The sequence below is a fragment of the Ictidomys tridecemlineatus genome, chromosome 7, assembly GCF_052094955.1.
Source record: "Ictidomys tridecemlineatus isolate mIctTri1 chromosome 7, mIctTri1.hap1, whole genome shotgun sequence".
NCBI classification, from domain to species: Eukaryota; Metazoa; Chordata; class Mammalia; order Rodentia; family Sciuridae; genus Ictidomys; species Ictidomys tridecemlineatus.
Genome location: NC_135483.1, coordinates 198145710 through 198173551, shown reverse-complemented (window position 1 = coordinate 198173551; position 27842 = coordinate 198145710). Strand labels below are relative to the sequence as shown.

Below are 27842 nucleotides of genomic sequence, written 5' to 3'. Positions count from 1 at the left end.
CCTTGCCCGCGTGCAGCCAGCATGAACATGCTTACTGCCTGCTCACTTCAGAGTCCCCCTCTCCAGAAGGACCCATGTAGAGTTGTCTGTTAACATGTCGTTGTCACATCTCCTTGGTCCCTTGCATACTGGAATGGCTCCCAGGACTTCCCCTTTGGTAGGATTGGCCTGCTGTGGGCCCTTTGAGCATATGTAGGGTTTGTGTCTGTTGGATGCCGGTTCTTCTCTGCACCTGTAAGGTGGCCCAGCGTTGCTCACTTCAAGAAGGTGATCCCTGCCAGGCCTCTGCTCTGTGAAGTCTTTGTTCAATATGTGGTGGGAAGCCCAGCTTTCAGTTCCTTCACTTGCATCATACCAATTGACTCCAGCTTCCCGTTTCATTCAGTGGGTAATTGTCTCTTACTGTCATCCTTTTGTTTTGATATTTCTCAAGCTAGCCCATGTCCTTCTAATGTCCCCATTACTCTCTTCTTGCACTCTGGTACCGCAGCCTTTCTGGGCCCTTTTGTCCTTTTCCTATTCCACACCTGTTGTCTGCCTCTTCTTCAAGGAAGCCTGCTTCCTTTGGTATTTCATCCTCAGAGAAGCAGGGTTGTTGGAGCCCTCTCAGCCAGCCGAGTTACAGTGTGTGCATATTCCTCTGTGTGTGCACATATATCCACATATACATGTGTGAGTGTATTTTTGACACACTATTTCTTTTTATATTTCTGTGCCCTGAAAAACACAAGTTCATTCCAGTAACCTTGGTTTCAACCTGTGCTCTTTGTGTTTCTCCCTTAGTGATCAACTCCCTTTTCAACAGTGACCAACCTTTTGCAGGCTGCCCACAGCAGCAAACTATGCCCTTCCAGGCTGCTGCAGGGACTGTCGCGTTGCTGTTAGTGACAGTGCCTAGTGTCCTGCACATAGCTATCCCTCCTTACTGGTGCCCACTGGTGCTCGTCCTGGTTCTGTGTCTGTCACAGTGCACCTAGGAGCTGCCTTGTACTGTGACACCTGTCCTTCTGTGTTCTTCTATAGGTTCTTCTGGCAAGTGGCTGTTTTTAAGATTGCTAAGCTGTTTGTGTATTTTGTGTTACATGTTTTTCGGTCAACTTCTGACTGTGCACACCCTCACCAATTGAGTGGTCTCTCCCCTTAACAGTTGCAAACACGGCATGATGGGGCCAGACCAGTGGGTATGCCCAAATCCCAGCAACTTAGCCAGACAGAGTTTCAAGATAAGCAATGCTAGGGACTTAGTGCAGTGGTAAAGTGCCTCTGGGTTCAATCCCCAGTACCACAAAAAATCAACGGAAACTGCATACTCACTGAATTCATTTGCCTTTCGAGGCTGGACATTGTTCATGTGTTTGGGGCAGTTTGTATTTACAGCAGTCCAGTTAATTATCTGCCACTTATTTGTCTGTGTCCTAGCCTATTGAGGTGTTTTTGAAATCAAGCAAGAAAACGCCACTTATACCCTTCTGTATTAGCTGTTCTTTGCTGTATAAAGTTCTTAAGCTCCAACATGGTCATGTGAATCAGCATCTTCTCAAGTTGATTTTGCAGTTTGTGTCATGATGACACTTTGCACCCACCAAGTCACAGGTTTTCCTTTTCAATCTCCCAGGTCTTCAAAGTTTGGTTGTTGGCATCCAGATCTCTAATCTACTCAGATTTATTTTGGAGTATAGCGTGAGGTAGGGATCTTTTTTTTTTTCTCTTGGAAAAGGTAGCAAGTTGGCCCAGTTCTACTCATAGACATCCTTGTTTTGTTTAATTCTAATTAGTTATATGTGGACATCCTTGTTGATTCAAAATGGTACTTGTATCAATCAATAACTCATAGGTATACATGGGTCTGTTTCATTCATTGATTTGCCTTTCTTAGCCAATAACACTAAGTGTACTGGTTAACATTATTTTATAGTATACTTTCACTAAGTTTAGGTGAATCCCACCTTTTCTTGTTCTTTATTTTTCCTCTCCCACCACCCCCTCCCCAAATTTTCCATACTGGTTTTGTTTTTAGTGAATTTGAGAATCTTTTTACAGTAAAAATAATAATAATAATAATAAATCCTGGGCTGGGGACATAGCTCAGTTGGTAGAGTGCTTCCCTCACATGCACAAGGCCCTGGGTTCAATCCCCAGCACTACATACACATACACACAAAAAGAATCCTGCTGAGATGTTGTTGGTTTTGAATAACTGCTATAATAGATTGCCACAAACTTGGTAGCTTACAACAACAGAAGTTTGCTTCCTCACACTTCTGAGGCTAGGAACCTGAGATCTGGCAGGCCATGCTTCCTCAGGAGACTTCCAGGAGAGGCTGCTGTCTCCCTCCACCTTCCCATGTCACTTGTCTCTGGCTCCATCTGCAGGACTTTCTCCTTCCGGTGTCCTCATGCCCTTTGTCTCTCGGAAGTACCCCAATAACCCAAGGTTGTCTCGCCTTAATATCTTCCACTTACTCATCTTCAGATAAGGTGATGGGAGTTCCAGGCCTGAGGACCTGACATCTTAGGTGGCCTCAGGAAGCCTCTCAGAGTGAGATATAGAAGGGCTTGAAGGAGAGCAGGCATCTTCTACAAGCCTTCTGTGAGTGTGTCCCTGCATTTGTGCGTGTGTGTGGCGCTTTGGCCGATGTTCAGAACTTCCAGAGCTGTTAGGACTTCATAATGTTAGAGGGTCTCATAGTACATGGTCATCTACAATCAATAGGATTTGCCTTGCTTAATTGTGTCTCCTTAGATTCCATGTTTGGCACTCAGTTACAGATGGATGTGTATTTACACTCCTTTTAGTTGTAAGAATGCATTCCTGGTATTAGGCCATTGCTGCATCCCTAGAGCAGAACATTGCATTATGGTATGTTGTGATGGACTGGGCTAGTTATGTTTGTAAAGTGATTTGTAGTTGGTGATCTTCTCGAAGCATTTCACTCGTTGTTTGGGAGGCAAACCATTGCCCTTCCTCTCCTCTGGGGAGCCCTCCTTTCCACCAGGTACAAGCCGTGTTTTTGAATAGAAACGGCTCAGCTGCATGAGTGGATGCTGGTTGGCTGTGGCTCATAGACATGCCACATCCCCTTGGCCCCTTGACTACAGTTATTGGTCCCCTAATGGGCTTAGAACCCAATTACTGCTACTGAGATACAAAAATAATTTGTGAGGCCCTCATGGGGCAACTAAGCTCTTTATTTCTTTAGGAGCTCCAGAAGATATAATTACTACCCTTTGTAACACTGTTTCAGAACCGGGAAAAGATGATACTGTATCGTTGTGATCGGTTGTGTTCTTTACTTGGTCAAACTAGAGAGTTAAATGCTCTTTGATTGCTTTTTTCAGAGAAACTGATTTGGGTTTGAATTGACCACTCTGTTGTTCTGCGAGTTTTCATCTTGAGTTTTCATCTTCCGTTTACCAGTTCTTTTGTTAATCCACTCTCTTCCACATTCTCTTTCCACTTTGCCTTGTGTGCTCAGTTTTTTCATCTTCTTTCTTCCTCACAGTAAGACTTAGGAGTCTGACTCACCCTCTGAGTAGAGCTCTAGCAGCATCCAGTGGACATGGGCAGGGAGTGCTCTTTGCTCTTTTTCTTTTTAAGGCCTTTTCAAAACTTTGAAACAACAAGAAAACAGAAAAAAAAAACAATAGACCTATCACCCAGCCTTAGCAATTTCAGTATTTTACAATTTTGTCTCTCCCAATGCCCCACCCTTCACCCCATACTTTGTGTTTTTGGTTTGAGTTAAGAGCAAATATTAGACTTTATATGACCTCTGAGTACCTCATTGTGTATCTTTAGTAGAATGAACTTTAAAAAACCCTAACCACAGACTAGGGATGTAGTTCAGTGGTAGAGAAATTGCCTGGGTTTGATCCCCAGCACCACAAGGGGAAAAAAATCATGACCACAATACCATTGTCATATCAAAACAATGGATTGTATTTTGTAATACCATCTAATATCTATTCTATCTTCAGGTTTCTTCAAATGTCACACAAAATAAGTATATTTACACTTTGAAACAAAATGCAAAGGTCTTCATGTTGCTTTGGTTTAAGCCTTTTAAGTCTCTCTGAGGCCCTCTCTGAAAAGCTGAAACAAATTCCTTACCTTTTTTTCTGATTTTGTTTTTAATGTCATTTAAGAAAGCAGTGGGGCCTCTGTGCTGTGGGAGGCACTTCTGGATTGGGCTGACTTGTCCAGAGCTCTTCAGGGTGCTTCCTGGGAACTAGTAGCCAGGTCTGATTGTCCTTATTCTAATGGAGGGCATCAAGAGCTGCACAGTAGTGCTGTCTCCTGCTGTGATTGGCCATGGGGTGAAAGGTCTGTTCTTAGGACTGGTCAGAGATGCCGGGTCAGCAGGGATTCCATCCTTCATGGAGTTGCACACCAGTCAATGTCCTAATAGGTCCAATAGGCGTTTGTGTGTTATTTTGTTCATTGTTTTGTTAGTGTATTTTCTATTGCAGCCATTCACATTAGGGTCAGGGCGTCACTAGGACTGGCTCCTTCTGAGGGCTGCAGGGACCTCAGCATCCTGTCCTTTCTCCAGTTTATAAAGGCCATTCTTTCTCCATTAAAGCACATGGTGTAAAGGATAAAGGACACTTAGGATTACATTTAGACCCCATGCATAATTTCAAGATAACACCCCCATCTTTAGATTCCTGATTTGTCTGTAATACTTATAAATTCTAGGAATTAGGACTTGGATATCTTTGGGCTCTACTGTTTAGCTCACAGTTGGCAATTGCAAGGAGAAGATTTTTCTAATTTTATTTCTATATTTATTGATTGGCATTCTTACAGAAGGGCAGTTTCCTTTGTCAACTTTGGTTTCTCCTGGAGAAGAAGAAGAAACGAGTGTTCTGTGACTCTTTTCTGCAGTTGAGACTGGCTAGGGATCAGATAGTTGTGCCTCAGACCACTACAGCTGTGTTTGGGGGCTGTGCTAGCTAGTCCCTGTTTTCTGGTCTGTGGCTGCTTCCCTGCTCTTTTGTCACAGCAGGACAGCCCTTCCTGACCACATCTGCTCACACCTAGAGTCCACTGTGCCTCAGGGGCCTTGGTCCCCTCAGTGGGGATGGTGATGGCCAGTAGCACTCACTGCCAGTGGGCTGCTTTTCACGTAAACATCTTAGGAAGCCCTTTTTTTTTTTTTTAAGAGAATTTTTAAATTTTTATTTATTTTTTTTTAGTTTTCAGCGGACACAACATTTTTGTTTTTGTATGTGGTGCTGAGGATTGAACCCCGGCCACACGCATGCCAGGCGAGCGTGCTACCGCTTGAGCCACATCCCCAGCCCTATTTTTTTAAAGGAGAAAAAAAAAGTACATCATAAGTGTAGATATTTGTAATTCAAATAAGAATTTATAGGGTTTTTGTGTCAGTGTGTATCTTACACTGAGAATCTTTTTTGGTTTTTTTTTTTTTTGGTGCTGGGGATTGAACTCAGGGCCTTGTGTATGCAAGGCAAGCACTCTACCAACTGAGCTATATCCCCAGCCTGAGAATCTTTGTTCTTAATGATATAAGCTTGATTTCCACATCACCTTAGAGTACAGTAAACATGCAGAAAGCTATGCAAGTCTTTGGAGTGTGTACCACAATGAATTTTCACTGGCCGAATTCACTTGTATAACCATCATCAAGATGAAGGTGTGGAGCATGTTTTGCTTTATTGATTTAGAGTCTGTTTTTCTGTGGTTTATGTAGTTGTAGCAGTAGAGCTGTGCAGCATGGTATATGCAAATGAGTATGCTTTCCATCCCTGCTTTCCTTCTGTTCCTTTGGATTTAGACTCTTCCTCCAGCAGTGAGATTGCATCCCTGAGCATGGCCCATGGAAAGGTGGTCCTGGAAGGGACAGGCACCCAGCACCCTGAGTGTTGTGTGCTCTGTGCCCTGGAGAGATACATGCATCTCTGCTTTGCTGTCTCAAGGAGGTGGTGTAATGTGTGCCTGCTCTTTGACCTTGTGCCCTGAGGAGGTTGCACAGAGCTGTAAGGCAGCGTCCTCTTGTGCTGAGTGTCGCCTAACTGGTGGACAAGCTATGGTTTACTCATTCCAGCTCCTTCTAGAATTGTCTTGTTTCCATACTTATCAGCTATTCCTGTCTGTACTCTTGCCCTCCTAATATTCTTCTTCAGGGCCAGGGATGTAACTAGGTGGTAGAGCGCTTGCCTAGCATGCGGGAGGCCCTGGGCTCTACCCCTAGTAGCACACACACACATCCCCACACCAGTTGTAATAATAAATAAAATTCATTTTTCAGTTGCTGACTAGATCACCTTTCTGCTCGCGCTGAAGTTTCCTGCACCCAGCTCCCCCAACCTGGCGCCTAGTGTCTGCCCATGGTTGCTGCAAAGGGCTCCTTCCTCCCTGGTTGCTGGTCCTCACTGTGCTGCGGCTTGCTTCCCTCCTTGATCCTGTGAAGCCACAGGGAAGTCTTTCTCTTCTTTCTTTTTATGTGGCTCTGGTTTTCCCCTAGGAGGGATTGTAGTCTGCTCTTGGTCCACCCAGACTTCTCACTGGACAGATAAAACATCCAAGTCCTGCTCCTAGCAGTATATCCATGTTTCTCCTAAGTGGCTGCATCCTGGTCTGAGGCAATACCTCAGCAGCATCAGGCAGAGAGGGGACTCTGTTCTACTGTGGACTAGCTGCTGCACTGTGTTTGTGCAGTTCAGTGTTGAATCAGCTCTTCCTGGAGATGTGCATCTCAGGAAGGGGTTTAGACTCTTCCTTTAGCAGTGAGATTGCGTCCCTGAGCATGGCCCATGGAAAAGTGATCCTAGAAGGGACAGGCACCAGCACCCTGAGTGTTGTGTGCTCCGTACCCTGGAGAGTACACTAGACATTTGGTTTCTGATATTTGTTTCCGTCTTTGTAGAAGAGTGGTATGTTCCTATTTGGATAGGACAGATCCCAAGATTAATCTTTCAGATTCTTAAGTATTTCCACCCATGGCTTTAGCCAGCTTTGTACCCCTAGCAGAATTCTGTATAAACATGAGCTAAGTGTAGCTCATGGAACTTTGTGGGGGAAAGTGGGAATCAAAGAATCTTCAAGTATAAATTGTTGCACTTGATCAAACTTTTTATTTTGTTTCTTGTAGTTGAATGGGATTTATAGTAAAGAAGATTAGAAGTATTTCTGTAATTGTAGAACTAGGGGAAAGCCCTCCCCTATAGCCATTCTGTGCCAGTCCTGGCCTTGCTGTCCTCCTCTTCCCAAAATACCGTCACAGTTGAGGCAGGGACCTGGTGTGAGCATGATGCGAGTGGTGCCTATGTCCAGGAGCTGCTGGAAGCCCCCTTCCCTGGATCAAGGTGGTGGTCCATCTGACCAGCTAGGCATAGGAGCCCCTGAGGAGCCGTGTGAGAGGAACAGTCTCCGTGAAGCATCCCTCTTGGGTGGGCCGTGGTTCTGCCCCCTGGTTCTCCAGGCACCTGGAGGTGAAATATGTCTGGACAGGGCATTGCTGCCTCTTCAGATGTTCATAGACAGTTCTGGTGATGGCTGTCCCCACCCTTCATGTTCCCAGCCTTTCTGCAGTCACCAGTCCCTTGCAAGGACACTCACAGCAGTGAGATTCTACTTGAGTTCTTGTTGAGCACATGGTCTATTAAAGCAAAGAAAATAGGTCTAGAGACTGCCTTACTGCATCTCTTCTGGGAAAAAGTCTCTGTTGAGAGACAGGGGCACTCAGCTGCCTTGGCTCCTTACAGACCGCGTGCCAGCCACATGTGCCTGCTGAAGCACACTTTCTTGGATGGGAAGCATGTGGGTGGGCAGTCCAGGTGCTGCTCCTCATGCTCCTAGTCTCCCAGTCAGAAGCACAGAGCCACATCTGGCCTGCTGGGCAGCACCAGGTACAGGTCCGAGAGGCCTGAGACCTCCAGCCTCCCACTTGAAATGGGGCTGCTGGTTGTGTCTACTTGTTTTCTTACAAAAACCAAGCTTGTAAGTCTTCTAGGATTTTTGATGTTTGTTTTCTTTAATTGAAGTTGTTCAAGAATTTAAGAAACTTAACAAGCAGTTAGAATGTAAGAGACTTTGAGATTTTAAAGATTTCCCCAGTGGTTGTCAAAATTACATCCCTGGAGGACCCAGAGCATGGCACGCCAGGAGGCAGTCTCTTGGTGGGGCAGGCATCAGTGGGCTTGTTCCCCGGAGCCCAGAGCTGGTCCTTCAGTGGGTCATCTTTGGAGGTCAGTTTTGACACTCTTTCTGTGCCTCTTGTGCATCCTGTCCTCCACTGACAGACGTCACAGATGTGTCTTTTAATTGTGCAGAAATGCTACATTACACATACCATACATGTTAGAAATCCTCAATGGGAGTTTTTGGGTCAGAATAGTTATATTTTGAATTTCTACATGTAATGACTATGTTTTCAGATGCTTCTCTGCCCTGACTTCCTACCACTCTCTATGGGAGACCCCGCTGTGCCAAGCCCCCCTGTCTCTTGGTGCTGACTGCTGGAGTACACTTTGGTGTGTTTTTTGGAATAGGTGAATGTTTTTGTTTTATGTGGTCCTGAGGAGGGAGTGCTGAATGAGTGCTCTCCCACTGAACCACACCCCAGCCCTTTTCACGTTTTGAGACAGGGTCTCGCTAAGTTGCTGAGTCTGGCCTCTTCCCTGGGATTACATTCATATGCCATTGTGTCTGGTTTAACTCAGGTTCTTGAGTCTAGTTTCATTTGTCTTGATTTGAAAAAAAAATTTTGCGTGTGTGTGTGTGTGTGTGTGTGTGTGTGTGTGTGTGTGTGTGTGAGAGAGGGGGGGGGGGATGCTGGCTGGGGGTTGAGTCGAGCACCCTTCCACCGAGCTGCACCACCAGCCCCCATCTTACTTGTGGAATTCTGAACTACCAGCTTCGCTGGGTTGATGGTGGAGTCCATTTCAGCCTGGTATGAGGGATTATTCCTTCTCGAGTTTAATTTCTCAGTTTGGGCCAAGTGTTCCTGGACAAAAGGGATGGTGAGGATTTGAGCCCAAACCTTTGTAGAGTTCCTGTCCCCTGTCTCTAGCTTCTGAGATACTCTGAGCTCCCAGCCCAGGCTAGGTATGTCTGTGCTCAGTGGGATTTTCTGTTCTCTGCCCCCCACTTCTTTTGAAGGTACAGCCCTTTTTGAGGATCATGATTTGGCAGGAGCGGGGGACAGGTAGGAGGCTGTGTCTTCTAATATTTTACCATGAGCAGGTCAGAAGCTTATTCCCTGTCCCTTTAGTGTTGAGAACACAAACCACAGACCAGTGTTCGCCTTTTGAGATAGCCAGAAAGTCTAACATCATCTGGTCTGAATATCACTGATGTGCAAGTCCTAAAGTCCACTCTCTACACTACTGGCTTCAGTGCTCTACACCCAGCTGGGAAGAAGAGCTGGTTATAACTGCCAGCGCAGAAGCAGCCTGGGGTGTGTGTCACAGGTTCAGTACTTGGTGTTACAGTACCTTTTGTCAGATACCTGTTTTGTGACCATCTCTTCAGTAAGCCAAGCAGGTGCCAGCTTCTCCGAGCGTGGACTTCCTAGGACCACTGGAGATGCCTAACAGTGAGCCTGCCGACTGCTGAGGCTTGTCCCCTTGGCCCACCTCGTCTCCTCTTGGTGCTGGACCCTCAAAAACAAAAGGGCAGCGGACACCACGTTTGTTGTCACTGCTGCTGGCTGAGTCAGGGAAGGATGCTCTGCAGCCTCAGGAACAGCGCAGATGCAGATACGGGTGTTCAAGTCTGCCTTGGTGCCAGGGGGTCGCCTGGGCCCCATGTTACCTGGCAGCATAGTACTGCTTTCCAGGCTGCCTGGCCTCACTCTGCCTCAGACAGAGGGTGATCTCCCTTCCCAGAGTTACACCATGAAGTGCTATGGCATTCATGCCAGTTATCCTGAGTTACCCTGACTTCTAGCGCATTGACTCTCCTTTTTCCTGTCCAGGGCATCTCACACTTGGCCCCAGCACAGTGAGAGCTCTGCCTTTGGCTTTCCCAGCATTCCTTACTTTTCCTGTTAGTGAGGAGTCTCTTAGTGCTCCCTAACCCTTGGCAAGCCCTGTGAGCTTTGGAGTGGACCATACAGCACATAGGAGGCCACTGTGGCCCTCCCAGGAATGTCAGGGTATCCTGCCTTCTGCTGCTGGAAAGCCCCCACCCTTTTCCCTCCTCCTGAGCAGCAGTGCTCTCACACTGTTGGCCCCTCCCTGGGTACCTCCTGAACCTCAGCAGGTTTGCGCTCACAGCCACCTCAGCACACTGAGGGGCACACTGGCGTCTGCGTAAGCGTCTTCAGCTGTCTGTCATTTAGTAGACACGGGGTGCAGGACTTGTGAGCTCTTTGCCCACTTGAGAAGAAGCCCCGCGAGGGCAGGGGTTCTGCTGCCCCCGCCCCCCACCCCGTGTGTGTGCTGAGTGGCCACGCCGCAGGCACGCCGGGCTCTGCTGGTCCGTGGAGGTAGGGCCCTGAATCTGCGCTACGAAGGAAGAGCTTCACGTTTTTGGAGGGGATTGAGTTGGCGGCTGAGGAAAGGAATGGGCTGTTTCCTAGAAGTGAGGGTGTGGAGGAGCTGGACCGGAGGGCCGAGTGTGGCCCAGTCTCCGGGACTCTGACCCCTCTCCGCTCCTGTCCTCACTGCGCCGGCCGGCCGGGAGGAGGGCCGTGCGTGCGGGGAGGTCCCGAGCCTGGGGCTCTGGACGCAGCCCCCGCACCCCGCTCCCTGGCCCTGCGTGCGCTCGCCCTGCTGGGCCTGGCCGCGTCGCCGCCCGGGCGGCCGGGCCAGAACTCCGGGGCGCGGGGACCCCGCGGCGGGCGGGGCGCGGGCGGCCGGTCTGACGTGTCTCGGCGGGATTGGAGCCGCCGCCCTATATAGCAGCGGCAGCCCGGCGCCGCGCCTCGAGCGTCCCGGCTTCTCGGTAGCGGGCGCGGACCGACGCGCGGACGGCGGGACCACGAGTGAGGCCGGGGGCGGGGGGCGCGGGCCGGGACCCTGGGACCCCGGGACCCGGGACCCTGACCCGGTCTGCGCGTGCCTGCCCGGGCGGGGCTGCTACGTGTCCTTGCGCATGGCGGACGCGCCGGCAGAAACTTTCCCAAGTGCGCTTTGGCGGCTGGGCCTGGTGCTGGGGGCGCGGGGCAGGGAGGCGGGGGGCCGGCTGCCGTGGGCCGCCCGGCCGGGCCGCACCTCCACCTGCCGCGCCGGGCAACGTGGTGGCGGGCAGGCAGCTTGCTCCTCGGTTCCTCGGCTCGGGCTCCTCGGCCCAGCGCGACCTGGACGCGCCCCAGGGTCCGCGGGTGAAAAATGCATTACGGAAAAATACCGAATTTGGATGAAAGGCCAGGAGGCCGAGTGGGATACTGTCCCTTTAAGCCTGTCCCCGCCCGCGGGCGCTCGTGGCCTGTGGGAGGGACGTGCTGAGGTGGCATCTGCGAAAGTTCCTCCGCTGGCCGGGTCTGACTTCCAGAGCTGGGTAGAACGGCGCCGGCCTGCCTGTGCACCCTGCGCCCCACTGCTTGCAGACCTGGATTTCGTGATCTTTCAGTGGAGCAGGACTTTATATTTATTCTGGAGTTTGTAGTCTTGGGTACTTTGAAAAATACGTTCCTTGGGAGACTTCAGAGGACGTGAAAGTAAGCAGCTTTATCTCTGCTGGAGGGGGTTGGTGCTTTCCCCCACCCCACCAGACACCGTGGCTGGTCTCAGCAGTCTCTGACACAGAAGGCCCTGAGGCATGGCTCAGGAGCTCCCTGCAGACGCCTGTCCCTTACACAGATAGTTGGCTCTCAGATACTTCCTTGTTGAGAAGTAAACACAATTCTACGGTTAGATCCTTCCTTGCTGTCTGCTTGTTAGCCAGGTTTTCAGCCAGACCTCCCGGGATCTCCCACTGTCTCCCGTGCCTTCTCACTTCCATCTCCCTTGTGGCCCCCACTGGATGCTCTTCCACCCCCTTTCTTGGGATAAAAGAGGAAGCTCTTGGCTTCTGCCTTTCTTCCAATGGTTCTGATTCTGTTAGCTGCATGCTTGGATTTTGAGATGTGGCTTTTTAAAATGTTTTTAGTTGTAGATGGACAAAATATCTTTAATTTTTATATATTTATTTATTTGTATGTGGTGACTTTTTTTGCTATGACATTCACATCCTTGAAAACAAAACTTTAAAGTGCAGGTTAAGAATAGTTTGAGGTTTGCATTGGGTAGAATTGATTTCTGAAGGACCCCAGCTTCCTGTGGAAGAAGTAGTTCAGAGCAGTGCTGGTGCTGAGGGCCTGGGGCCCTGTGAGGATCCTGAGGGAGGTGGAGTGAGGAGAGAGAGGAGGCCAGTTCTCTGTCTAACCCAAAGGGAGAAGAAGTCACAGCTTTCCCCATATCTTGACGCTGGACTTCAACAGCCACCTACTGGATGGAACCAGAGCCCTGGTTATTAAACACATCCCTGGTTGTGATCTATTTACCTCTAGCTCTGACAAATGGTTATTTGAAATATGAAGGCTAGGGCCCCACGGTGTCTTGTCAGACCAGTCTGGAGGTTTCTGGAGGTTCTTCTGCTGTCCTTGGCAGCCGACGGCCTTTGCACACTGGGAAGTTCTGGGACCTTGCTCAGATTCTCCCTGGAAATGGCTCAGCTGCGTGCAGGCTCCTTTCTCACCCACTTGGACATGGTAGTGCACAGAAGGGCTAGATGGGATGGACTTCCAGAAGGTGTGGAAGAGACTAACAGTGGACACAGCTGGGACCCACCAGGCACAGCTCTGTGCTGCAGTCGGTGAGAGCTAATGTGACATTGCTCAAGCTAGTGTGGCTGTCACAGGCACTGAAAACGTGCCCAGTCCTGGAAAGCAGGGTGATGGTCAGTGCAGCACCGACGTAAGCATGTGGGTGTAATTTGAGGTCACAAGGACCAATCTGGCTTGGTAAGGTGTGGGCGTCTGGGCTTAAGAAGTGGAATTGGATGCAGTTGTATACTCGTAATGCCAGCCACTTGGGGGCTGAGGCAGGAGGGGGCTGCAGGCTCCAGGACAGTCACAGTGACTTAGCAAGACCCTGTCTTAAAATGTTTAAAAGGGTCAGGGATGCAGCTCAGTGGTAGAGAGCTTTCCCAAGCATAAAGGAGGCCCCCTGGGTTTAATCCCCACCACTGAAGAAGGGAGCAAAGAGACATCAGAGCCTGAACCAGGATGACCTCATGTGGGGGTCCAGACCGTAAAGATGCAGGTCGACAGCAAAGCTTGCAGGAAGATTGCGGGAAGGGTGGGAGCAGGGGCCAGAGGCATATGTCCAGAGCACCCCATCTTCTTAGAAGGGCTCTGCATGGACTGGCCAGACCCTGGGAACCTCAGGGAACAGGTGTGACTCATGAACATTCTACTGTTCATAATTTAACAGGTTTTCTCCTTCACTTTAGACTTAAAGATTTATAAATTAGAATTTGTTGATGCTGCTTTTTTTTTTTTTTTTTTAGAGAGAGTGAGAGACACAGAGAGAGAGAGAATTTTTTAACATTTATTTTTTAGTTTTTCGGCGGGCACATCGTTTTTTTTTTGTTTTTTTGTTTTTGTATGTGGTGCTGAGGATCGAACCCGGGCTGCACGCATGCCAGGCGAGCACGCTACCGCTTGAGCCACATCCCTAGCCGCGATGCTACTCTTATATAAAATATCCCCAATCAGTTTGTCCCCCCTCCTTCAGTTAGGGCACACCTGTGTGGCTAATGTGAGGGCTCCCTGAGGGACTATGGCCTCTGGCCTATGTTTCAAACCCTGGGCCTAGGTCGCCATCGAGTCCCCCTCCTCTACTGGAGCCTGGGACCCTGATTCTTACTTCTCTCGCGAGTGTGTAGTTGTTCTCTGGTCAGACAGAATGATCCTGTTCCTGCTGTTGTTTCTCCTCTTGGACTCGGGCTCATACCTACTGAAAAGCCCACTTTGTGAGTTCTGGAGCCCACGGGGCTGTATGCAGTCAGGTGGCCTACCTGATGGGGTCGCTCACCCACAAGCCCCCCCGCAAGGTGTGGAAGCTGTGACTCTCACTTGACAGGGTCCTTCTTGGTCCTCCCCCAGTGGCCTTTGAAGGTTCCTTCCAGTCCTGCGATTTTATGACCTGGTTTCTAAATCCTCAGTGGATTAGAAGGGACTGAAGGACTTTTACAGGATAACAGCAAGAACAAAGGGACTGTAGAGTTACTGAGAATTCTTAAAAAGACAGGAGCTCTGGGTTACCCTGGAAGCTCAGGAGCCCTTAGGTCCCTTTTCTGTCCTATGCCATAGCCCAGCATCACACCCTCCCTGACCCAGAGGCTCTGAGGGTAGAGGAAGGGTGACTAACCCTCAGGAGAGCCTGTCGATTTTGTGAGAATATTCCTGCCAACTGGTTAGATTTAAGTTTTGACACTCGGTGGCCACTCCCTCAGGTCCCTAGAAGAGGTGCAATGGGTCAGGTTTCATGTGGTGTTTGGGTCAAAACTAATGGCCTAAGAGCAAAGCTTGCAGCTTGCCTGAGTATTGGTCTCAACAGCCACATCGTAAAAAAGATTCTGGCCTTTCTCACTAGAAGATGCTCGGATCTTGGCTTCAAGATGCGAATAAGTAACTTTTCTCTGTTTTTTTTCTCTGTTCTCTCCGTTTTTTTTTCTCTGTTCTCTCCATCGTATCCCATCCCAGTAAAAGCTGGCAGGCTGACAGAGGCGGCCTCGGGACGGACTTTCTGGCTACCGACCGTTTTGCTGGTAAGTTTGACTCTACCACCCAAAGTGTCAGGTGCTGGGCAGGTGTCTCCACAGCCCTGTGTGCCTTCTGTCCTCGGCGGCGCCTCTCCTGAACGGCCATCTCTGTGACTTACCTCTCAGCATCACAGTCTAAGGCACATGCTCTTCAGAGGTGCTGTCTGCCTTCCATCTGTTTTCAATCTCATTTTCTTGCATGTGAATTATATATTTGTTAAGAATTATCCAAATTTGGGCTGGGGATGTGGCTCAAGTGGTAGCGTGCTCGCCTGTCATGTGTGCAGCCCGGGTTCAATCCTCAGCACCACATACAAACAAAGATGTTGTGTTCGCCGAAAACTAAAAAATAATAATAATAAATATTTTTAAAAATTCTCTCTCTCTCCAAAAAAAAAAAAAAAAAAAGAATTATCCAAATTTGGATCTTATTTTGCTTTAGGAAGCAGAACTTAATTTTCCAAACTTGGGCAGAAATCTTTGTTGTAAAATTTATGCAAAACCTTGTTCCTTCATGATAAGTTAACTTGGCACTCCTGTTTTCTGCAAAGGTGACGCTTGTGAGACCCTGGGTCCAAGCGTGTGGCAAAAACGGCCTTGTTCGTGTAGCAGGGTACTCCCTGGTGTTGGACCAGGAGAGGGAAGCAGGCACTCTCACCTTAGAGCTGCTGTCCTACTGAGGACTGTGCTTTGAGCCAGGCTCTCCCCTCCTTTGTGTCTCTCTGATACCTGGGAGACAGTGGAGGAGAAAAGTCAGTCACAGATGTCAGGGACATTCAGCACCATATATGCACCTGCTGGGTGACCACCACAGAGCATGGAGGCGGCTATTTCCTGCCATGCCTGGGACTCTGGAGTGGCTCTTCTGGGCCCTGAATGAGCACCTGGGTATCCTATGGCCCTTTGTAGCAACTATCCAGAGCAGCACCCTGCAATGTCAGGAGGCACATAGTGAACACACTGACAGATGAGCGGAGAGGTCCAGGTAGCCTTGAGGGAAAAGATTCAGGTGCCATCTGTGCCAGGGAATGGGCCAGCCAGGGACAGGTGCTACTAGTCCCAGGGCTCTGAACAAGGGATGGTGCAGACTCTGAGTGGCCGCTCTAGTGGGGAGGTGGGTACAGTCTCTCCAACCCTGAGCAGCTCTTGGCCAGAGCTTTGTTCCTTGATAGAAGGCTCCCTTGGGAGGACAGTTGACCAGCTGTCCTAAAACCTGCCTTACTCCTATCTTTTCCTGTTCTCCTTTGGTGAGAGTTTGGGAATCAGTTCACATCAGAGATTACAAAGAAAATAAAAGTTGTAGTTTTAATGCAAATGAAAATAAAACCCTAGTTAAAACTTTGGTTAACTGGACTGGGGATGTGGCTCAAGCAGTAGCGCACTTGCCTGGCATGTGTGCAGCCTAGGTTCGATCCTCAGCACCACATACAAAGACGTTGTGTCCACAGAAAAATAAAAAATAAATATAAAATTCTCTCTCTTTCTCTCTCTCTAAAAACAAAAAAAACCTTTGGTTAACTGTCTCAGAGGCAGTTGAGTGTCAGCTTTGACTTTCCCTCTGTTTGACTCCCCTTTCTTACTGTAGTGGCTTACCCGGATCACGTGTGGGTGTGAGATCAACCATGAGCTCCGTTGCAGTTTTGACACAAGAGAGTTTTGCCGAACACCGAAGTGGACTGGTTCCGCAGCAAATCAAAGGTGATAGCTCCTTTGGGTTTCCTCTTGCTAACTTCCTGGCAAAGCTTGCCACATCCCATGTCTTTCTGGAAGGGTCTTTGCCCTACCCATTCCATGCACTCTTGTTTTGCATTGCTGGGTGTGCAGGTGTAACTGGCCAGGCACAGGAGAGGCCAAGCATGGACAGCCTTTGGCAGATTCATTGAATTGAGCTCTGGTAACCACCGGGATCTTTTTTCAGAGTTGCTGTCCCAGTTGTGCGCGCTGCATCCTGGCAGTGAAGCACAGAGCTCTGTGCTGCACACTGTGCTGGAGACGGGATGCCACACCTCTCAGAGCCCCCAGGGCACTCTGGGCTGGGGAGGGGAGGTCATCCAAACAGCTGTGTCTTGCTTCGTACCCACGGCAAGTGAAAAGGAATGGGCGAAACTGATTTTAATGTATTTTAACACAATATGTTATAAAATATCCATTCCAACATTTCTTTAATGTAGAAGAAAAAGAAAAACCTGACATTTCATGTTTTTTCTTTTCCTTCAAAATTTGGTGTGTATTTATAACTATAGGACATTTTCATTTGAATACTAAATTATATTAAAACCCTTTAACTGAATTAAATTTCTGAAAATTTTCTATTAAAGAGCAGATCATTTTACTCCAAGTCGTTAAAGACATTTTTAAAGTTTTTCAGTAATTGAATTGTTACTTATTGCATTTAAAATTATTTAAAATTTAAAATCCCTGCCTCGGTCCTGCTGACCATACTTGGAATGTCCGTTTCTAGTGACCATCAGGGGATGGGGCCCTGGGTACTGCTGCTCCCCTGGTTCTGAATGCTTGGGGCCTAAGATCTTTCTACTTAGTGCATCACACTGCGACTGCAGGTGGCACCAACAGAATCTAGCCCCAGGCAGCACTGCCTGGCCCTGGGTACAGATCTTGCTTCTGTGTGTGTGTGTGTGTTTGCACACCTGTACACTGGGTACTTTCCTGGGGCCTTGCTCTGGGAGCTCAGGAGAGCCCAGGATAGCCATGCCCTTGCTTCCACAGAGATCATGCTTAATGGGACAGAAACATGAACAGAGACCACAAGAGCCACAGTGATAGGGACACTACCTTCTGCAGGTCCTGCTGTTCCTGCTTTGGGTTGGGGGAGATCAGAGGAAGTTATTCCCATTGGAGTCGATTTCAGCACTGTGTACCATGGTGTAAAGGCAGCTGGAGCCCACCTCGAAGGTGGCTGCTGCAGACCATGCTGGGCAGCACTGTTCTGTTTGCTCTGTGCCGGTCACAGTCAACAGTCATGATGTCAGAATCTGCAAACATCTGTGGCAAGTTCTGCCTTCAGGGGCTCACTGGCCCCAGTGTGGGAGTAGGGCTCATGGTCACCATGCTGACCATTCATAGGGGACCACGTCGAGGTGGGAAGACTTAGTGTCAGGGATCGGGAGTCTCTGGCCCAGTCTGGCTCACATACTGAGAGGGGCTGATGACTGCTGGGCCTTTCCTCTCCTGGGAATGAGGAGGTGGCGGATATTACTCAAGCAGTTGGCATCTCGGTGAAGGTGTCCACTGGAGCCCTCCCAGTGTGTTCACTAAAGTCATCTCTTCCTCTAATCTGTGATGGCTGGTCCAGTGGCTACTTTAAATTCAGAAGAGGAGAGCGACCCTCCCACCTATAAGGATGCCTTCCCCCCACTTCCTGAGAAGGCAGCGTGCTTGGACAGTGCCCAGGAACCCGCCGGAGCCTGGAGCACCAAGATCCGGCCCATCAAGGCCTCCGTCATCACTCAGGTGGGTCTGCCTGCTCCCTGCCATTGGTCATGCAGGGGACAGCAGTCTCAGGGAAGGCAGGCACCCTCTTCACCTCGCCGTACCCCATGCATTTCCCCCACTATTGTCTAGTTCTCATTCCCACCTGCGGGAGCTGCCCTACCTATCCACACCAGCAGTGCCTTCAGGTGCTGGTCTTGCTTCTCCTGAGCTGCACATACCCTCCCCTCTGTGCCCTGACTGTGAGCTGTTGGTGGGCCTCAGCTTACACAGGAATCCATGTCTGCCCGTGGTGGGGAATGACCGCCCTGCCTTGACAGGCATTCTCCCTCTGTGCTCACAAGCACCTGGCCACCCTTCTTTCCATCACTGCCAAAAACAAGTTGTCCTGCTAATGATCTCGTTGAGTGCTACTTGCTGTGATCCCAGTCCCCATAAAGCCATTGAGTCATTAAGGAGAATCTGTCCTAATTTAAAACTTGTCAACTTTTACCACAGGGATCCAGACAGTGCCCTTGACGTGCACCCTTCACCCGTGTTCTCCCCACCTCCTGCTGCCCCCTGCTCTCTCCTCTGCCCAGCCATCCCCAGGTCCTGCTGTCCATTCCACCCATGTGGCTGCTTCCCTAATTGTCAGCCCCACAGGCTTCCTGTTGCTTGTCTTCAGTCCTTAGTGTAGTGGTGTAGCTGTCTTCTGCCCCAGAGCACAGCCCCTGAGAGCCACTGGCTGCCCTGGGGCAGTGCTGCTCATGAATGATCAGGGGTCCCCACTGCCTCGTGGTTGTACTTCTCTTCTCTGACATCTTAACCTCCCTCAACTTTTGATTTTTCCTGAGCAGGTGTTCCACGTGCCCCTGGAGGAAAGGAAGTACAAGGACATGAACCAGTTTGGAGAAGGTGAACAAGCCAAGATCTGCCTTGAGATCATGCAGAGGACTGGCGCTCACCTGGAGCTGTCTCTGGCCAAAGATCAAGGCCTCTCCATCATGGTCTCAGGGAAGCTGGATGCTGTCATGAAAGCCCGGAAGGACATTGTCGCTCGATTGCAGACTCAGGTGAGTGTCCCCAGCTCCTGGTGCACCTAGTCCCTCTCCAGATTCTTCTATCAGTGGAGCAACTCAGTCGTTTGGAATTAGAACAGCAACATTTAAAACTCTTGATATTGCAGTAGAACTGGAACACCTACCATTCAGGCTTTGAGTGGATGTACTGAAAATGTGAAGGCTTATCCCAGAGTTTGAGATACTGTGGGAAAAAAAACCTAGGCTTGCTAGATGGTGTAGAGCTGCCATCTCCGACTTTGCCTGAGAATCAGCTAGCATGTCTGTGTTGGTACACTCTACCCGGCCCCAGATTGGGAGTTCCGATTTCAGATACTGTCTTTCTTGTTTGTTGTACTGGGGCTCAAACCCAGAGCCTCTTGAGTCTGGATCTTGCCAAGTTGCCAGGATGGCCTGGAACTGGCGATCCGCCCGGATGCCAGCAGATTGTGCTTGTTTTAAACCCATTCCTCTTCTTGGCTGTCCAGCACTCGTACTGGAATTTATTTGGGAACCAGTGGACTAAGTAAATCTGTGGTACACTTTCCCCAAGACCAAGGTGGAGAGCCTCTCTGAGGCAGGGTCTTTACATGACAGCTTCCATGCTGGATGGTTGGTTCAGAACTGGGCTCCTCCTGCCTCCGCTGTGGGAGCTGGCTCAGGGATGCCATAGTTTGTAGGGGTGTGTGGCCCTGTGCTGCCACAGGCTCAGCCACACGGGTCCCAGAGATAGTTTCAGACTCCCAGTGGCCTCGTGGAGTTACACAGGTCAAGGTCACAGAGATGGAAATACTCTAGTAGTTGAGCATTGTGCAGAGAAATGCAGAGAGACTCTGAAGTGTCCATTGCCGTCTGCTTGTCACAGGCATTTGCGCATCTGCTTTGTGGCGGAACACCCCATGGGGAACCATCGTGTGTATGGGCCGTGCAGAAGCACTTTTCTTGGTCCACATCCTTGCTGTTTGCTTGCTTGCTTGATTTACCCATGCTGGGGCTGGAACCCAGGGCCTCATGAATGCTAAAAAGTACTCTACCACTGAGCCACACTCCAGCCCCTTGGTCATTTCAAAGTGAACCTCATACACATTATTTTACCTGCAAATAGTCTACTGTGTGTGTATATAATTTCTTTTGAGGGGCTGGGGATGGAACCCAGGCCCTCTTGCTTGCCAGGCAGATGCTGAGCCACAGTCACTGTGCCACGAGCTGCCTTAGCAAGGTTGACGGAGGTCCTGGCACACTCACGCCCGACCCAGTCTGTGCATTGCCTCTCGCTCTCTCCTCTCCTCCAGCCTTCGTTTTCACGTCAGTCTCAGTCACAGTCTACACCAGCACTGGAGAGCTCAGTGTCACGAGTCTTAGCCTCAGTGGTACACCTCACCCCTCCTCAGTGCCACTGATGTGTGGAAAGGGCTTTGTGCTGCTGCCCCTCACATTTGGCTGGGGCTGGTGTGAGGCCTGAGGTGGTCTGTCCGCCCTGCGTGGTCCCTGAGTCTCCCCATTGGTCTCTGGCTGCCTAGTTGTCTCGTTTTTCCTGGTACTGGGGATTGAGCCCAGGGTGCTCCACCACGGAGCCACATGCCCAGCTCTTGCTGCGCTTTAGCATAAGACAGGCTCTCACTTGGTTGCCACCCTCCTGCCTCAGCCTTTGGAGTCCCTGTGATCCCAGGTGTGCCCACCACTGTGCCACAGCTGCCACGTGAGTGGTGCTGCCACCATGGGTGGTCCCTGCCTTGCTTTCTTTTCTGCATCTGCCTGTCCACTGGGTGGCCCTCTGGAGAGGATGGACTATGCTCTGCCACGCTGGGCAGGAAGTGCCTGGTAGGCACTGGGTGCCTCTCCCCTGCTCGCCTCTCCAGTGGTGATCAGGCAGGAGGGGCCAGCTGGAAGTGCCTCACCTAGCAGGCCGCCTTCCCTCAGCACTGTGGGCTCTCCGCTTTCAGCAGAAGGACATCTTGGGCTGATCTTAGAGTCTCCTTCCCAGACCTGGAGTCAGCTGTTTGTCCTTGAGCCTGTTGGGTGGGACATGCAGGTGGAGAAGCCAGTCCAGATGCAGCAGGAGCAGACCTAAGAATGGGGACTCATGAGAGAGGAAGGTCAGGAGTTCGTACTATCTCTAGTGAAGGGGAAATGGTATGGTTTTTAAATTGCAGTAATTCTTTTTTCTGGGTTTTCCTATGTAGTTAGGTGCATTTGTTTCTGTTTATTTTCACTTTTAAATATCATTTCAAGCTGGGTGCAGTGGTGCACACACCTGTAATCCCAGCCATACTGGAGGCTGAAGCAGGAGAATTATAAATTCAAGGTCAGCCTCAGCAACTTAGTGAGACCCCCATCTGAAATAAAATCTTCACAGAGGGCTGGGGTGTGGCTCGGGGCAGAGCCTCTTCAGCAGGGGCAAGGCTCTGGCTTCAGTCCCCAGAACCACAAAACACAAAAGTAAGCAGCGCTTCAGCACGTATCTGACTGCAGTGCGGGGCCTGCCAGTCAGGGCTCTGGGGCTCTAACCCCGTCCCCGCCCTCTCCAAGGTGGCTGTGCTTGCCTCCTCTGTGGCTTGCTCCTCTTTGCATTTCAGTGAGAGGTGCCTGCACGCTGCTGGCTTTAGTGGTTTCTCCAGGCTCTGCAGGTTTGAATTCTGTTCCTGGGCCACTTCCTGCTTGGTCCCAGTGCATGCATCCTGGGATGGGGTCCTACAGGAGGATGGCCAGCCAGCCAGCTCCTCCCCTCAGAGGGAGTGTGCACGTGCCCATCAGCAAGCAGAGAAGGCCTGGGCCCCAGGACCTGGGGTGGGCCAGTCTGAGTAGTCAAGCTTGCTTTTCATTTGCAATTTTTTTTTTCTGTCAAATGTCTGTTCTTTAGCCTCTTTTGGAGGGAGAGGGTACTAGGGATTGAACCCAGGAGTGCTTGATCACAGAGCCATGTCTTTTTTATTTTATTTTAATTTTGAGGGGCTGGGATTGAAGCTCCGTGGTAGAGCGCTTACCTAGCATGTGTGAGGCACTGGGTTTGGCATCACATGTAAATAAATGAATAAAATAAAGGTCCATCAACATCTAAAAAAATTTTTTTTTAATTTTTTTTATTTTTGAGTCAGGGTCTTTCTAAGTTGCTCCTGCCTTGGCCTCCTGGGTGGGTAGAGTTACATGCGTATGCCAGAGAAATGTTTGTCCTTTAGCCTTTTTTTTATGAAGTTGTTCACTGCATTCAATCTTCAGGATCTACTATATTTACCTGAGCAGAGCAAGGTGATGCATGCCTATGAAGCCAGCTACTCAGAAGGCTGAGTCAGGAGGATTGCATGTTCAATGCCAACCTCAGCAGTGCAGTGAGGCCCTGACTCAAAACAAAATAAAAAGGGCTGGGTTATTGCTCAGTGGTAAAGTTCTTGCCTAGTGTGTGCAAGGCCCCACGCCTAGTCCCCACTCCCACAAAAAAATCTTAAGTCATTGATGAAAATTACAAATAATTTTTTTCAGACTGTCATTCAGTTGATCCTAGTAAGTTTTGCTAAGTGAATATTTTATTTTATGTAGTCACATCTATTATGTGTATTATTTTGCGTCATTGTTAGGAAAGTTTATTTTGTTTACAAGTCATAAGAAAGATTTCCGTGTATTCTTCAGGCCTGCGTAAGGATGTTCTTTCATTTTACTTCTGGGTCTTTCTGGGATGCATCTCAGATGGGGTGAAGGGTTGGTTGGGTCACCTCTTCCCATGGGCTGTCCCTCCATCAGCACCAGTCTTAGAGGACTGTCCTCCCCAAGGCCTGGAGGACTACTCCTGCCATGTCCTGAGCGCACAGAGTCCAGCTCTGCCTCTGGGTTTCCAGTCCTGGCCCTTGGTCTGTGTCTGTGCCGAGGTTCTCCTGGCCGTGGCATGTCTACACCACTGTCACCACCCTACCCTGAGCTGCCCCTCCCAGGGCTTTCTTGTGTGTCCTGCTCTGGCTTTTGTGTTACCCTGTGAGCGTTCTAGTCTACTCTGCCTTCAACTGCAGTCGTTCTTAAAAGTCAGTCTTACACAAGGGTTGACGTCTTTATGATGGGAACATTCTTTTAGATCTCTTAAGGGGTGATTTCCTGTTTATGTGTAAATCAGTACCAACCTTTTTTATTTGATTTGTGGTGCCAGGGATCAAACCCAAGACCTTGGACATGCTTTGCAAGTGCTTCACCACTGAGCTACCTGCCCAGCCCTGTTTCCCAACTTATAACACACACGTTCTACCTGTTTGCATCTGGGTGTTCTTTTTCTCTTGGTTGTGCTGCATATGGAGCCCCAGGCCTTGTGCATGCCAGACAGCTCTCTACCCGTGTATTGCAGCCTTTAAACCTTCATTGTTTATCTAAGTTAGGCTGCTGATTCCAGAGTCCAGAAGTTGATAAGGCAGTGCTAGGGCAGCTTCCCGGTCCGTGGCCATGGGCCTATTCCTGCCCTGCCTTTGTTGTGGGCTCCTGCCTACTGGCCTGGCCTCATGCCATTCTCCCATCTGGGGAGGGTTTGGTGGGCATTCCACCCAGAGAGTACCTTGTTCACAGAACTGCAAGCATTCTTGTTTTCTTCGGTTTGCTACCTGCTATAGGCCTCAGCAACTGTTGCCATTCCTAAAGAGCACCATCGTTTTGTGATCGGCAAAAATGGAGAGAAATTGCAAGACTTGGAGCTAAAAACCGCAACCAAAATCCAGATCCCACGCCCAGATGACCCCAGCAACCAGATCAAGATCACTGGCACCAAAGAGGGCATTGAGAAGGCTCGCCATGAGGTGCTGCTCATCTCTGCTGAGCAGGTGAGGCCTCCCTGCACCCTGCCTACCTGCCCAAGGCCACCCTCACTGCTTGTGGGCAGCCACTCCTGTGTGAACCAGTGGCACTGTTCTCAGGTGTCCTCACCAGTACACCTGTGCTTTCCAGGACAAGCGTGCCGTGGAGAGGCTGGAGGTGGAGAAGGCCTTCCACCCCTTCATTGCTGGGCCCTACAATAGACTCGTGGGTGAGATCATGCAGGAAACAGGGACGCGCATCAACATCCCCCCTCCCAGTGTCAGCCGGACAGAAATCGTGTTCACTGGAGAGAAGGAGCAGCTGGCACAGGCTGTGGCTCGCATCAAGAAGATTTACGAGGAGAAGGTGTGCAGACATGGAGCCCATGGGCAGGACGGACGGTGGGGTCCAAGGGTGGAGGTTTAGCCAAGGCTTCATCTGACCCATATTCTGTTCTCTTTGGACACAAAGCTCAGTACTCCTTTGGCCTGGTTAGGGCTTGTTGCCCCCCACACACACACACTGCTGGCCTGCTGCAGGGTGGTTGTCCTTGCAGTCCTGTCCATGTGCGCCCTGTCCATACTGATAGGTCACCTCCTACAGTGGCACATAAGACTCAGATATGTTCGTGTCTTTGATGAAACTATAACTCAGATTGACCAACTTTGAGGTCTGAGACTCGCTCCCTGGTTTTGGGAAAGGACTTGGAGTTCTTAAGTCTTCCAGGTCCTAGTGTTACCGCCCAGGGGTGACCTGGCTCAGGGATGTCCTGTTTTTGGAAAGTGAGTTTCTGGGGAAGGCCCTCATGGTCCCCACTTGATAGACATTGGCACTGGTAGTCAGGGCCCTCGGTCGGACACATTACCTCTGCTGCTGGCCATGGAGGTCTGTCCACCTCCTGCTTCTGCACCTTTCCCTCTGACTACTGCTGTGGCCTCCCACTTAGAAAAAGAAGACCACGACCATTGCAGTGGAGGTGAAGAAGTCTCAGCACAAGTATGTCATCGGGCCCAAAGGCAACTCCCTGCAGGAGATCCTGGAGAGAACTGGGGTTTCTGTGGAGATCCCCCCCTCAGACAGCGCCTCTGAGACGGTGATCTTGCGAGGGGAGCCCGAGAAGCTGGGCCAGGCGCTGACTGAGGTCTACGCCAAGGTAGTGCCCAGCTGGGGAGCACACACCCACAAGCCCCAAAGGCACAGTCTGGTTCTTTTGTAGCCTGACCTCAAGCTCCACAAACCTGCGAGTCTGCTCCCCTGTCTCCCCAGGCCAACAGCTTCACGGTCTCCTCAGTGTCCGCCCCCTCCTGGCTTCACCGGTTCATCATCGGCAAGAAAGGGCAGAACCTGGCCAAGATAACACAGCAGATGCCCAAGGTGAGGGGGCCTTATCCCCTGTCAGGTTTGTCTGACACACCTTGTTGCCGTTTGTCCTGTGGGTGCCTTTGAAGGCGGGCACATTCTCCAGCTCATTCGTCCTACTGGACACAGCCAGCTTTTGAGGCTAGCTGTGGGATTGCAGAATAAATCTGCTGTTTGTAACCAGGGACAGAGTGTTGCTAGGTTTGACAAGTGTCTTCAGAAGCATGCCAGTTAATAATCGTGCTGTATTACCTCATTAATAGTTGGAAGCGTAACACTTCAGACAGACTCTTACGTATTAATTTCATGGGCCTTTTTACCCTCTACATTGCTGTCCTTTGCCAGAGGGGAGACAGGCTGGGGGTGCTTCTCAGTGGCAGAGCACTTGCCTGCCATGCTGGTGCAAGGCCCCAGGTTTTTTAAGTTTATTTTTTTTAATATCTTTATTTTACTTATTTACTTTTATGTGGTGCTGAGGATCGAACCCAGGGCCTCACACATGTTAGGCAAGCACTCTACCACTGAACCACAACCCCAACCCAAATAAATAAATTTAACCTGCAACCAAAGGGGAGACCAGAGCCCCCGGGAAGCTGGAAGGAAGCAGCACAGGGCTGCTGTGGCCCCTCACGCCTGCTCTGTTGAGTTGGCGTCCTGCATGCTGGGTCCTGGTTTCACCTTTCCCGGCTGTGGACTCTGGGTTCATCTGGTGCTGGTGGATGCACTGTCAGGAGGGAGCAAGCTGCCCCACCACCTGGGCAGCTGTTGTTGCTGCAAAACTCCGCCCCGTACAACTGAGGTGGAGCTGGCCCTCCAGAAGTTCCCACGGGGTGGAGTGCCAGTGGTGTTCCTGTGCTTAAGTTGGTGGTTCTGGGCCAGCACCGCATATAGGAAAGGAGAGAGGAAAGCTTACCAGACCATGGTGTTTGTGCCAGGATAGTCCCCCACCCCATCCCTCTGCTCTCTGTAGTGGGGGTGGATATGACTGTCCGTCACCTGTATTTTTGTGAAGCAGCTTGGGGTCATCTGCTGCCCCCACAAGAGTGCCCTCTGGCCCTCTGGGAACAGCGGTGGCATGGGGCTGAAGTCACTACAGCTGCACGGTCCCTCTCCTCACTTGGGTTTGGTAGGTGCACATTGAGTTCACTGAAGGTGAGGACAGGATCACCCTGGAAGGCCCCACAGAGGACGTGAGTGTGGCCCAGGAGCAGATCGAAAGCATGGTCAAGGACCTGGTGAGCACCCCCGGAGCAGCCTGTGCTAGGGAGCCGGGGCCCTGTGGGTGGGCTGGCCGAAGCACATCTCCTGGGGATCGCCTCTCTAGTGAGGAACAGTCCTGAAACAGTAAGAAGCTTGAGTCCCCAGGGAAGAAACCTGCATTTTGAAGAAAGGACTTTCCAATAACCAGCAAATCCCATGGACCAAAAGTGTTCCTCTCTGCTGACCTGCCCTGTGCTCCTCCCACAGGTTAACCGGATGGACTATGTGGAGATCAGCATCGACCACAGGTTCCACAGGCACCTCATCGGGAAGAGCGGGGCCAACAGTGAGTGGGCTGGGGGTGGCACACTCCCTTGACAGCGGGCTTGCTGCACTTGGCCTTTCTGGCGAGTGCTGTTGTCCTAGTCAGCTCATTTCCCAGACTTCCTACCCATGTCCACCACCTTGGGGAGGCCACAGGTGAGCCCTCAGTCACTGTCCACCCGTTGTCAACACTGGAGAAACATCTGGGTCACACAATAGGGACAGCACAAGAGTGCAGTGACTTGGGCACGTGTTGAAGGAGCACTTGGCTACCATCCAAGATGACCTCTGCAAGCCTTGTCCTGTGCCTGGGTCACTGCACCTGTCTCGGAGTGGCTCTGGGCCCCAGGCTTCACCTTGAGTGTGGAATGTGGGGTGCACACACACCCTTCCTAGTTGGCAGAGGGTCCTTCCTGGGCCTGCTTGTGACTGATATCATACAGCCTTTCTCCATGGCGAACAGCTGGAAGCCTGCCTGCCACACTGGGGCTTGGAACTCGGCATCCTCTCTGTGTTCTGGGCCGTGTCTGTGATGGGGACGGCAGTCTCAGGTGCAGAGGGTCCTCGGGTGGTGTTCACCGCTCCACACCGCTTGTCCTGCGCACACCACAACCTCGGTTCTGAGGTTTGCTCTTGGCGTTGGTTAAGAACTCCAGGGAGGTTCAGCAGTACAGTTCTGACGACGTTTCTGGTCTGTGCCACCTGGGAATGGCAGAAGCTCTGAGCACAGCATGGTCAAAGAATTGCATCCATTCTGTCTTGTGATCCAATTCCAGACCCTTACTTTTTATTTTTCCATAATCTAAAACCTGCTGCCCGCTTCTCTGTCCTGCTGCTCTTGACCCACACCCTCCCCCTCCCCCAAAAGAGCCAGTTCTTCATTCCTGTCCCTCTCACAATTGCACAGCATCGGACATCCATCCAGAGCCTCTGGTCTCCCAGGAGCTCTGCTTCTCTTCACTGCACAGTGGGCAGGGCTGGCCTTG

The 27842-nt window shown here is 50.4% G+C and overlaps 1 protein-coding gene across 6 annotated transcripts in view; it reads left to right on the top strand.

Annotated features, from left to right (window-relative positions):
- Positions 1-27842, top strand: part of Hdlbp (high density lipoprotein binding protein) — a 51953-nt gene that overhangs the window by 9866 nt on the left and 14245 nt on the right. For 3 of the 6 annotated variants that reach the window (XM_005339630.4, XM_021719661.3, XM_013364886.4), the window contains exons 2-11: positions 14661-14725; positions 16305-16417; positions 18033-18190; positions 19009-19224; positions 23793-23999; positions 24124-24339; positions 24920-25126; positions 25240-25347; positions 26463-26567; positions 26800-26878. In XM_005339630.4, the coding sequence (XP_005339687.1) occupies positions 16342-16417; positions 18033-18190; positions 19009-19224; positions 23793-23999; positions 24124-24339; positions 24920-25126; positions 25240-25347; positions 26463-26567; positions 26800-26878 (1372 nt within the window). In that variant the 5' untranslated portion in view covers positions 14661-14725; positions 16305-16341. Of the gene's footprint in view, positions 1-10797; positions 10956-11452; positions 11631-14660; positions 14726-16304; positions 16418-18032; positions 18191-19008; positions 19225-23792; positions 24000-24123; positions 24340-24919; positions 25127-25239; positions 25348-26462; positions 26568-26799; positions 26879-27842 lie in introns of those variants that run through there. The other 3 variants (XM_078018434.1, XM_078018433.1, XM_021719660.3) reach the window with 3 other exon arrangements.